This window comes from Glycine soja, chromosome 6 (assembly GCF_004193775.1).
Source record: "Glycine soja cultivar W05 chromosome 6, ASM419377v2, whole genome shotgun sequence".
NCBI classification, from domain to species: domain Eukaryota; kingdom Viridiplantae; phylum Streptophyta; class Magnoliopsida; order Fabales; family Fabaceae; genus Glycine; species Glycine soja.
Window position 1 is genome coordinate 40707909 of NC_041007.1, and position 13620 is coordinate 40721528.

General features: G+C 32.8%; 1 protein-coding gene across 1 annotated transcript; it reads left to right on the forward strand.

Moving 5' to 3' along the window:
* Positions 1-5008: 5008 nt before the first annotated feature.
* On the forward strand, positions 5009-13292 carry LOC114416947 (G-type lectin S-receptor-like serine/threonine-protein kinase At4g27290). Its single transcript, XM_028381996.1, has 8 exons — positions 5009-5310; positions 7139-8510; positions 11513-11629; positions 11721-11878; positions 11950-12160; positions 12279-12516; positions 12599-12749; positions 12832-13292. The coding sequence occupies exons 2-8, from the start codon at positions 7223-7225 to the stop codon at positions 13129-13131; spliced, it is 2463 nt and encodes an 820-aa protein (XP_028237797.1). The 5' UTR covers positions 5009-5310; positions 7139-7222; the 3' UTR covers positions 13132-13292.
* Positions 13293-13620: the final 328 nt, after the last annotated feature.

Sequence of the window (13620 nt, forward strand, 5' to 3'; positions counted from 1 at the left end):
TCTATGATGATGATCAACATGTTATGTGTATATAATCATTGTAATACTAGAATAATAAATTAAAGAAAATTGTAAGATTAATGCTTAGTGGTAATTTCTTTTGATGTAATATTAAATTAATTGTTATAGAAATTCTTTGATTAAAAATAATGTAGTTTAATTTACTATATACATATACATATATATGTTTTGTATCATGCAAATATTATTATGGTGTGATGTGTATATGAGTGATAAGGTGTAATAAGTTATTATATTGGTATTATAATATTATAGTGAAGATTGAGTAGTACAAAGTTGAATGTGTCAATTTACGAGATACATGTAAAAATGAGATGGTTGACGTGATATGATGAGATGTTAAATTGTGGGCATGATATTTGATTGTGAATAAGTGTGTGTGTTTGACACTTGATGTGACAATAATTATATTATGAGCTATGAATTATACAATAACCCGATCAATGTTATCTTGAGAAAAGCGTTGATGCGCAGTGTTTAAGAGAAAATGTAGGTTTCCTATTCAGGAACCAGTGTTAAATTGTAGCGCAATGTGTTAAACGTGTTTGAAACGCGAGTGTGAGGTCATGGGTATTGTATAATTCATGAGCAGTGCTTATAAATGAAATATGTGATGAATTGTGGAATAATATGTTGCCTTGAGATTACAATATTGTTATTGAGATTGAGTAAAAGTGTAAAGTAGAACAGGTGTTGAATTGTGAGATACGTGAAAACATGTGATGGTGGATTGTGACATTATGAGATGTGAAATTGTGAATGAGTTTTGGTTGTGAATAAGTGTGTGATTAACTCTTGATGTGACATTATTTGTGTTGTAAGCTGTGAATTGTACAATAACCCGACCAGTGTTATCTTGAGAAAAGTGTAAATGCGCAGTGCTAAAGAGAAAGTGTAGGTTTCCTATTTAGGAACCAATGTTAAATTGTAGCGCAATATGTTGTATATGTTTAAAACACGAGTGTGAGGTCGTGGGTACTGTATAATTCATTAGCAGTGTCTGTGTGCTAAAATGATTTTAGGGGGTGGACTTGAATCAGGAGGGAGAAGAGCTAACGGACTATTCGGAGTGTAGGCCTTGGGGGTCACTGGGTTTGAGTGCTCCTTTAAGCCTATGCTGATTCCATATGGTTGGAGCATTCTCGCAAAACATCATGACCCTGACTGGTCTCCCTATGATCTAACTTAGTGAGAGTGATCTGACAAACCCATTGTGCGGTGTGTCTTGTTATGTACTCCTAAGCACCCCAGGGTGGTTTTTCACTGATATGGTACCACATTGCATATAGGCTTGAGTCTTAGCATAACTGTCTCATGCGCTTGCTAATTGTTTATTATGAAATTGATGTGTTATTATGTCTTGATCGAAGTGTGTGATTCTTGTGTAATGTGATTGATGATTGAAAAGTGTGATTGATGGATGAAAAGTGAACTTTGAATGACAAGTGGTGGAATTACGTGTAAGTAAGTTTTATTTGGTTTATATGATATGTATATCTAGTTGTCTTGTTTCTTTATTAGTTAGGAATGTGATAACTCACTCCCCGTGTGTTGTTTGTGTTTGGATCCTGTGATGATCTTGAACTTTGTGTTCGGGGGAGCAGATGACTAGGTGAATTGCTTTAAGGAACCTTTTGCGGAAGGACGTCGAGACACAACGCTCTTATAGGATGTGACATTAGGATATAGGGTTTTATATTAATTGTATGAAGTCTTAGACGGTCTTATTTGAACCGAGATGACTTTATTATATGATGTAGAAGAAAGTGAATGTGAACCTTTTATCCCTTTGAAAGGCTTGTATTTAAAAATGTAAAAAAAATACTTTTAATTAATATTTGAATTTTTATTCCTTTGTTAGTATATATGTGAGGGGTAGAGGGTGTCACAAGTGCTACGCTGGAAGCAAAACCCTATTCGAGAAGCACGCTGGAAGCCCAAGGCAATGGGGTCCATGCTCTCCAGGCCACCAAAGCCCCCAAACCCAAAATCGATCGACACCGCCATAAAAACCCTAAACACCCTCATTCTCTAGAAAAACTCCTTCGAGAGCTCCCTCATCGACGGCTTTGACACCTGCAAGGCCTTCTGTTAGTCCATGGTGAACAAGCCTGCAACATCGCCTCTTCTATATCCCTTCCTTTAAGATCTAATGCAGTGTTGCTGGCCTCTTCAACTACTGTCTCCAAGTTGCACCGTGGAGTCCAACGTCCTCTCCTTCTAGAGCAACCAGTTCAAGCCCATTTCGTGGGAATGGTCAATGGCGGACCTACATTAGATTGAGGGTGTGCACTTGCACCCCCTCATTTTTTAAAATCCACCAATAAATTTTCATTTAAATTAAAAATTGTAAATAAAATCTTATATTTTTATATTTTATTCCATTTATATTTATATAGTTGAACCCACTCTATTTATTTTTTATAATTTGCCCCCACTAACTTAGGGTCTTGGTTCCGCCACTGGGAATGGTGATTATGGTGGTGCTGTGATTTTCGTTGAAGGTTGCTGAGTTGGAGATGAAGATGACAAAGATGGCAAAAAATGAGGGAGGAGGAAGGAGAAGAGAGCCGATGACGAGGAAGATGAAAAGGAAAATTTTCATTTTATTTCATTAATGACGTTAACTTTGCACTAACAAAAGGATCATTTTGATCCTTTTTTAGGGTGCATTTGATTTGCTAAAATGACAGGATAGACAAAGCAGCACTAGATAAGTAACTGAGTCACAAAATAATTTTTTGTGCTATATGTTGTTTGATGATCAATGCACAGTACAAGTAATTTTGTGTTGTATCTTGTTTGATGTGTTTATGTACTGGACAAAATAATACAAATTTTACTATAATATCCTTTGTATTGTACAATGTTTGGTTTGCACTAAGAAAAAATATAGAACAAGATTTTGAAAATTTTTAAATTATTTTATTATTTAACATAAAATTTATCATCATGCTTTGCTAATATTTATAATTAATTAATATTGTGATATACTTTAAAGCATGATTTTAGACTTATTGTTATAAAAAAATTTACAATTTATTAATTATGTTGATATATTTATAACTATATCTTATAAGTATCATATTATAAATTGAAAAATAATTCAAAAAAAATTAACGAAATGCATAAGTAAGCTAATAATAATTTATGATACATTGTATCTTAGTAGTATTTATTTTAATTTAGACAAGGATCACCTTTCCTGCCCATTTCAATTCCTTTTTTTGTTTTGTTTTTTTTTTGGGGGGCTAGGGTTGGAACCAAGTTAGAGTGACCAAACCCAACCTACAAGTAAAGGAATGAGTTGGAAAATCCTAGGTGCATTAGCAGCACCTTAACGGTACAACAAAGGAGAGGCATCTCCACAGAGGAGGCGTGCCCCCTAATGCCACCGGATGCAGGGCTTGGCAGTGCAAGGCTGTCACAGGGTCAAAACGATGGCAGCGGCGGCACGATGGCACGACGCAACCTCTTTGGAGTTGGCAAAAAAAAAACATAGCAAGAAGGAGGAAGATGACGATTTGAACATTTGAATAAATTAACAATGAAAAGAAAAAAATAATAAGCACAAAAAAAAAACAATAACAATCCATACCGTCCTCGTCAGTGGCCAAGGTGCCCACTAGCGAGGTGAAGTGAAACAAACAAGCAAAAAGAGGAAAGAAATAATGAAATACGAAAGGGAAGAAGAGGGGAAGAGCGAAGATAGCGGTTCGGATCCCTAGCATATGAAAAAGAAAAAATGTGGGATAATGAAAAGTCAAAAAGTAAGGATAGTATTGTATTTTTACTTTTGTTAGACACAACAACAAGTTCTACAAGAATTTAGTGGGTTACAAGTTTTTTGGTATTTGTCCGGTCCATCATTTTTTATTTTGTACTATCTATCAGTCATCTTTTAAATCAAATGTTAAATAAATATTTTTGTCTTATCTCGTTTCTTATTTTTTAGCGAATCAAACACACCCTTAAAATATAAATGAACCTTCTAAAAAATAATTAACCAAACTAAACCAAAAACATAAAATAAATGACCAAATAGGTCATTTGTCTTAAATTAATTGTTTTAGTTAATTAAAGAATTAAAATAATTAATTTAAACATTTTTTCAGCCTTTAACCATCACTATATGTTAAAATCAATTAGCTATAAATATAATTTTAATTTTCATATTTTGCTTAATCAATAATTTTAGTCATTCCATTATAAAATAGAGATATTTAGTTCAAAGTTTTAGTAAATCTACAATTTAATGGGTTCAATATTCAATTTTGCCTGCATTGTATTTGTCTTATTTTGGTCTAATAGAATCATAAATCTAACATATACATTTAAGATATCATAAATATTATTAATAATTAAAAATAACAGTATATTATAACAAATTATTTATTATAATATAAAATATATTTTATATTTTATTGATATTTATTTATTATATATAAAGTATAAATTTTAGTTATATAAAATAAATATTTATTTGTTGGAATGCACATACTACAATATTATTCTTCTTCATTAAACTTCTGCACACAATTTTATTTCTAGGCTGAGTCACGTGTTTAATTTGCGAAAGAGGATAGCATCAATTTTTTTCCAAACAACTTTATTAATGGGTTAAATAAATGACAAAAATACTCGTGTTATGTGCTTTATATTTCTTTCATCCTTAAAAGCTACTTAAAATCACATTAGAGACGGTAGTTTGAGGAAGATGGAGACTTCCGTTGACCTGAGATGATGACACTTGTGCCTTTTGTGCACACACACATATATATATATATATATATATATATACTGGGACAGATTAATTTCACGGTTCAGTCTTATGGATACAATCACTTTCTTTGAAAAGTCTTGTATTATATATACTGACATCTAACTGCAAACCAAAAATTAATGGTTCAGCATATATAATTTATTTTTCTCCTCAACTAACCATCTAACATTCAAGCACACTATTCTCCCCATTCTTAACTCTTCATTTGAACGCTAACATATAACCTCGTTGTCTAATCTTAAGAATAAAATAATTATTCATCGGTCATTAAGGCAACAGATGCCATGTTCACTCTTGGTTTACTTGAAAAAATATGCACAAGCAACATGGAGAGGGAGATGGAACGAGTGCCCTTGAAGGAAAATTGAAACTGAAGAAAGAGAGGAACTGATAAAGCTCACCTGGAAGTATTACAAACTCGAAGAAGATATATATACTGCTAAAAAGGAAAGGGAAAATAAGATATCATTTCCCAAGAATTTAATTTCATGTGCCCCGGCAAGAAGGTACGTCCTGACTGATATTAAAATCTCATGATTTATATTGTGCATAAATCGCCATTTTCGTTGTTGAGTTTTATACCAAAATCTTGTTCTGTATTTTTTTTAAACTGCAAGTATTTTTCACATAAAATTATACTGCTGTCAAGTTGAATAAGATTATTATAAATATAATAAAATATTTTTTTTATATTTAAGACAATTATATATTCATAACTCAAATTTGAGACATTGATTAAATTAGAATAACTCAGCACCGATTGTTTCACACTTTTAAAGATAAGTCTCATACCATATTATGTTTAATTGTTATTTCGTTTAGCTAACTTCCTGCTGCATCTTATTTCAAAGTGGTTAGCCGGTTCACATCTATCTTAGTGTTTTTTTTTCTTTTGTATTCTAAGAACACCATTTGGTTTATTACAAACTGTTTATATTTAGTAAGCTTAAAAATATTTTTTTATCCCTAATAAATATTCGATTTTTGTGTTTGTCTTTTAATACATTTTTCTTTTGCGTGAGTTCCTAATAAAATAACATTTTTATTTTTTATCCTTGATATTTTATTTTACTACCTGAATTAATTGTTAAAAATGGAATTTTATAATTAAATGGATCTATGTAACTGTATTTTTTTTCTAAACAGAAACTTTTATGGTTTCTCATAGATCATTAAAGGCTTAAATATTTTTTATCCCAAACAAATATCTGATTTTGCATTTTCTTCCTAATAAATTTTTGTTTTGCAGTGAGTTTCTAATAAAATAATATTTTTTTAATCTTTGACACTTATTTTTAACCCTTAATAAATTATCAAATTTTGTATTTGTTCCATGATAAATATTTCTCATTTGTTATTAATACATACTAGAACAAAATTTGTTAATTTATTAAAAAGTAAATACAAAATTTTCTAATTTATCATATATTAAAAACATAATATTTAGGATCAAACATAAAAGTTTTATTTTATTAGAGACTCAATAAAAAACAAAAATTTATTAGAGAACAAACACAAAAATCGAATATTTTTATAGATAAAAAACATATTTAAGCCAATTATGAGTACAATTGGAAACATAATTGAATAATTGACTAAAAGCATGAAATCTTGAAACTCTTGCTAATGTGTGAGTTATATGATTCATTTGAAGCCTTACATAACTCACCCTTGAGTTTGAGATAGAATTAAAAGAAATACGAGACTTGTTAATGATGGATGACAAAATCTGTTTGGGGGAGCAAGTCTCTTGCTGACCTATGTAACTATATTAAGCGTACTCAAATTTGAATAGAGTTGTACTTTTTACTTTATCTTTAATTGGATACCTTTAGCATCAACATGTAGTGTATAAATTACCGAAATGGAGTAAATAAATGGATCTAAATTTAAGTATACTTGTCTTAATTATACTAGTCAGATAATTGTTTTTTATTTGGGATAAATTTGATGGATCTTTAAAAGTTAAGTGCATTTACAGTAATTGATTTAAAAAAAAATTATTATAAAAGTACATGGATAATAAACAATAATGAAGTTACTTACTAAGGGTTTGCCTTAAATGGTTGAGCAATGTACCTAAGTTGTTGTAAAACTATTTGAGTTCAATTCCTAAGATCAAAAGAAAACATTGAAGTAAGTTACAATCTTAACTCTTAATTTTCTAATCATCAATGTTCTAAAGTGCATTCATCTCATAGTGAGATAATCCTTTTATAAAGACCAATTTGAAAGAAAAAAACACAGATTTTATCATTCTTGGTCATTCAGCAGTTATGGTGTCTATTGTCTCACAGAACTTTCAATTTTATTGTAACTTATTACTAGATGCAGTCTTGCAGAGGCCAAGAAAACCAGCATCTTGTCTGAGTTAATAAAAGTTAGCATTTGAGAAGTCATTGCTTTAATTATAGCAAGATGGCGGACAACTTCAGAATGTTATTTATTTGGTTGTTCTTACTATTATCCTACTTGAGAAACTCAACTTCATTGGACAGTTTATTACCCGGTCAGTCTATCCGAGATGGGGAGACATTAGTTTCAGAAGAAGAAACATTTGAAGTTGGTTTCTTTAGCCCTGGAACTTCAACAGGACGATACTTGGGTATATGGTACAGGAATGTATCTCCTTTAATAGTGGTATGGGTGGCTAACAGAGAAACACCACTTCAAAATAAGTCAGGAGTTTTAAAACTGGATGAAAGAGGAGTTCTTGTAATTCTAAATGGCACCAACAGCACAATTTGGTGGTCCTACAACACATCAAGCAAAGTAATAAAGAATCCAATTGCACAGCTCTTGGACTCTGGAAATATTGTGGTTAGAAATGAACACGATATAAACGAGGACAACTTTTTGTGGCAGAGTTTCGATTATCCGTGTGATAAATTATTGCCAGGAATGAAAATTGGATGGAACTTAGTAACTGGTCTAGATAGAACTATATCGTCTTGGAAAAAGGAAGATGATCCTGCTAAGGGAGAGTATTCTTTAAAACTTGATCTTAAAGGATTTCCACAACTTTTTGGATACAAGGGGAATGCAATAAGATTTAGAGTAGGCTCATGGAATGGACAGGCTTTGGTTGGTTATCCAATTCGTCCACTCACAGAATATGTACATGAATTAGTTTTTAATGAAAAGGAAGTGTATTATGAATATAAAACCCTTGATAGATCGATTTTCTTCATAGTTACATTGAACTCTTCAGGGATTGGGAATGTTCTTCTATGGACTAATCAAACAAGAGGGATACAAGTTTTTTCACTTTGGTCAGATCTGTGTGAAAACTATGCTATGTGTGGTGCAAATTCTATATGCAGTATGGATGGTAACTCTCAGACATGTGATTGCATCAAGGGGTATGTTCCAAAGTTCCCTGAACAATGGAATGTATCAAAATGGTACAATGGCTGTGTTCCAAGGACTACACCTGATTGTAGAAACAGCAACACAGATGGCTTCTTGAGGTACACAGACTTGAAATTGCCAGACACATCTTCATCATGGTTCAATACGACCATAAACCTTGAGGAATGTAAGAAGTATTGTCTGAAAAACTGTTCTTGTAAAGCATATGCAAATTTGGATATTCGAAATGGAGGAAGCGGCTGTTTACTCTGGTTTGATGACCTGATTGATATGAGAAAATTCTCTATAGGGGGACAAGACATTTATTTCAGAATCCAGGCATCATCAGTGCTAGGTACTCAATGTTTTGGTTGCTTAACTTCTGTTTCCCTATTGCTATTTGTTTGATTATATATTTTTTTTTAATAATGGATGTAGAGGGAGTGGAGTGAGGCTGTTATAATATCTGTTGGAGATATACTTTTGTAACTGCATAATATTTTATTTTTCAGTTTTTAAAATAGGATTTAGTAAATAAGTTGATTTTCTATATTTTAGGAGTAAGTCAGTTTTAATGAATTAGTCTAGTCAATAAGTGGTTCCTCTTATCTTTGAGGAGCAAGTTAGTTTTAATATTCTGTTTTGCTAATATCTTGTTATCTAATTAGTTTATCTTTTGCTATTTATTGTATCACTGCTGAGAACAATTTGAATTAGAATAGAATAATTATATTTCCTCTGTATACGTATTGTCTCTCTTCTCTCCTCTGTTTTTTATAATTTCCTCCACAAAACCAATAATTGGTATCGAGAGCCTTATTCTTACAGGACTTGTAACATGGAAGGTGAAGCAAGTTTTTCCCACATAACTCTTCCAATCTTTGATGGAGAGAATTATGATCATTGGGAAGTGAAAATGCAATCCTACATGGAGTCTTTGGATTTATGAGATGCTATGGAAGAGGATTATGAAATATATCCGCTGCCTGAAAATCCCACCATGGCCCAAATTAAAAATCACAAGGAAAGAAAGATGAAGAAGGCAAAGGCGAGGTCATGTTTGTTCACTGGTGTTTCACAAATGATATTCATCAGAATCATGACTCTTAAATCATCCAAAGCAATTTGGGATTATCTGAAAGAGGAATACGCTGGAGATGATAGAATACAAAGCATGCAAGTGCTGAATTTAAGGAGGAAATTTGAGCTTCAAAGGATGCAAGAGTCAGAAACAATCAAAGAATACTCAAACAAATTGTTGGGTATTGCCAACAAGATAAAGTTGTTGGGAAGTGATTTTACTGATTCGAGAATTGTAGAGAAAATTTTGGTAACGGTGCCGGAGAGGTATGAAGCATCTATAGCTTCATTGGAGAACACAAAGGATCTGTCAAAAATCACATTGGCAGAAGTGCTACATGCCCTACAAGCTCAAGAGCAGCGAAGGTTGATGAGGCAAGATCATGTTGTCGAAGGTGCTTTGCCCGTCAAACATCATGAAGTTGATGAAAGCAAAAAGAATTTTTTCAAGAAGAATCAACCAACAAGCAGCGAAAACAATGCAAACAACCAAGGTAAGGATAAAAAGAAAAATTATCCACCTTGTCAGCATTGTGGCAAAAAAGGTCATGCACCTTTCAGATGTTGGAGGAGACCAGATGCAAAATGTAACAAGTGCAACCAGATAGGGCATGAAGCGGTGATCTGCGCCAACAAAAATCACCATGATGAGGGAGCTCAGATTGCTAATCAAGAAGAAGAGGACCAACTGTTTATGGCCACATGCTTCTTGAGTAGTGAATCAAGTGAAAGTTGGTTGATTGATAGTAGTTGTACGAACCACATGACATATGATAAGACTCTATTCAAGGATTTGAAGCCAACTAATGTCTCAAAGGTTAGAATTGGGAATGGTGGCTATATTCCTGTAAAAGGAAAAGGAACTGTTGCAATTTCAACGTGTTCAGGTATCAAATTAATATCAGATGTTCTTTATGTACCTAACATTGACCAAAACTTGTTAAGCGTAGGTCAGTTGATTAAAAAGGGATTTAAAGTGTCATTTGAACATCAACATTGCTTTATCTATGACAATTTTGGCCGGGAAGTTCTAAGGGTTAAAATGAAAGATAAAAGCTTCTCATTTGATCCAGCAGAGGAGGAGCATACAACCTATTTCACTCAAGTCACACCCACGGAATTCAAGCACAAGAGACTTGATCATTGCCATCTTGAAAGAATGCTAAACATGAAAAAAAAAAGAAATATGCAAAAAAAAAATTGAAGAAGTTTCAAATGGAGGAATGCAAATCTGCTAGCACACTAATGAATCAAAAGGAGAAGTTCAGAAAAGAAGAAGGTGTTGATAACATTGATGAAGGATATTATGGGAGCTTGATTGGATGTCTAATGTATCTCACTACAACAAGGCCAAACATTCTATTTGCTCAAAAGAACAAAACTGAATTTTTTGTTGACAATCAAGTAGCCATTGCTATTGCAAACAATCCCGTGTGTCATGGAAAGACTAAACATTTCAACATCAAGTTCTATTATTTGATAAAGATGCAACAAAGTGGTGAAGTGGACTTAATTTATTGTAAGTCTAAAGATCAACTGGCTGACATGTTTACAAAGTCACTACCTATCAACAAACTTGAACTCAAAGAATTGGAGTTTGCAGTTCCAAAAGCAAGGAGGAGTGTTGGAGATATACTTTTGTAACTGGATAATATTTTATTTTTCAGTTTTTAAAATAAGATTTCGTGAATAAGTTGATTTCCTATATTTTAGGAGTAAGTTTTTAATGGATTAGCCTAGTCAATAAGTGGTTCCTCTTATCTTTAAGAAGCAAGTTAGTTTTAATATTCTGTTTTGCTAATATCTTGTTATCTAATTAGTTTATCTTTTGCTATTTATTGTATCGCTGCTGAGAATAATTTGAATTAGAATAGAATAATTCTATTTCCTCTGTATACGTATTGTCTCTCTTCTCTCCTCTGTTTTTTATAATTTCCTCCACAAAACCAACAATATCTACTACAAATCGAAGATGAGTTTAGCAAAACATTTTGGTATTGCAGGCCATGCTGGTGTGGAGTTCATCATAATTGGGGAAATAATTATATAATATGAAGGTTACAGTTAGAGAAGGTTTGAATGGTGTTTGTCAATTGTTATAGGACTTCAATATTCTAGATGACTTTCAGTTTTATCACATAGAACTGGTGAAATTGACTATGCTCTTTTTCTCTATATTCTCGCTGTCGTAAGAAATTAGCTAGTAACTTTTGCAAGCTTGTTTGAGCTATCGTTCATATTTATAGTTTTTGATTAATCTTACTCCACATCTGTCAGATCACGTTCCCGTCAATGGCCATGGGAAAAACAAAAGGATGATAGGAATCACAGTTGGTGCAAATATACTTGGATTAACTGCATGCGTTTGCATAATAATGATACTCAAAAAGCTAGGTAAATTTTCTTTTGGTTATTGAGTTTATGTATCATATGTGCACATTGTGAATGTGATAGTTCTTCTCTATTGTATCTTCTACCCTATCAGGGGTAGCAAGAATAATTTATAGGAACCATTTCAAACGAAAATTGAGAAAAGAAGGCATTGATTTGTCAACATTTGATTTCCCAATCATAGCAAGAGCCACTGAAAACTTTGCCACGAGTAACAAATTGGGAGAAGGTGGATTTGGACCTGTGTACAAGGTGATATGGAAAACCAACTAAAGATATTTGTTTTCCTTACTCAAAAATATTTCTAACAATTTGGTTTGCAGGGAAGACTGAAGGATGGGCAAGAGTTTGCTGTGAAAAGGCTTTCAAAGAAGTCAGGACAAGGGCTGGAGGAGTTCGAAAATGAAGTTGTGTTGATTGCAAAACTTCAACATCGTAATCTTGTCAAGCTCATAGGTTGCTGCATTGAAGGCAATGAAAGAATGTTGATTTATGAATATATGCCAAACAAAAGTTTGGACTGCTTTATTTTTGGTACGAAGCTTTACAAATTTTACTATGGCATGCATCTATTAGAATCCTCCATTTTTTTGGTTTGTTAACTTATGGAGACTACAACTGGTATGCTAATCATATGTATGCAATTGACTAGATGAAACCAGAAGACATTTGGTGGATTGGCCTATACGATTCAACATTATCTGTGGCATTGCTCGAGGAGTTCTTTATCTTCATCAAGACTCTAGACTGAGGATTATACATAGAGATTTGAAAACCAGCAATATTTTACTAGATGCAAATATGGATCCTAAAATATCAGACTTCGGCTTAGCACGAACATTCTGCGGAGATCAAGTTGGGGCAAACACAAATAAGGTGGCTGGAACTTAGTAAGTTTTCTAATACATTAATTTGGTTTATGGGATAATACTCACTTTATTTACTTTAAAATTGATAGTTTGATACTTTCAGTGGTTACATGCCTCCTGAGTATGCTACTCGTGGGCATTTCTCAATGAAATCAGATGTTTTTAGTTATGGTGTGATAGTGCTAGAGATTGTAAGTGGCAAGAGGAATAGAGAATTTTCAGACCCAACACACTCCCTTAATCTTCTTGGACATGTAAGCATAATGATATAACCACATTCTGTTAACAATTACATGAATCATTTTTATCTCACGAGTTTGATTCTCACCATTTTAGGCATGGAGATTGTGGACTGAAGAGAGGGCACTGGAACTACTGGATGGAGTGTTAAGGGAAAGATTCATAGCTTCTGAAGTCATACGATGCATACAGGTGGGCCTGTTATGCGTGCAACAAACACCAGAAGATAGGCCAGACATGTCACCAGTGGTTCTAATGTTGAATGGTGAGAAATTATTGCCCAACCCAAAGGTTCCTGGGTTTTACACAGAAGGAGATGTTCACCTGAATCAGTCTAAACTTAAGAACCCCTTCTCAAGTAATCAAATTTCAATCACGATGTTAGAAGCTAGATAGGATATGATTGAAAAAAGAAAAAAAAAACGACAAGGTTTTCCTTCCATTAATCCAGGATAAATGATATTTGTTGTTATTAGCTCATGTTTTCATCTCTGTTTCATTTATCCAGACACATACAAGTTCAAATACTTTCATGCAAACAAGAAATTTAAACGAAATTTTGAAGATTACGATTCTGAAAACTTTTTTGTTTTTTGAAATTAGATAACTCGGATGATGACATTAAATAATTTAGAAGAATATGACATCAGTATTCAACGAATGATAACCTTAAAAGCTTTCTCGAAAACTCTTTCACATATATAAGATCGAAATCAAGTTCACAAAACAACGTCCATAAACAGAGTTTGAAAAAAGATTGTCTAATAGTGTTAATGTGAGGAACAATAGAAATGGACATTAGAACAAGATTATGAACTCTTCTTTTATATTAAGTTCACTCAACCTTGAGCTATATTCAGTTTCCGTCTAATTAATGAAAAATTA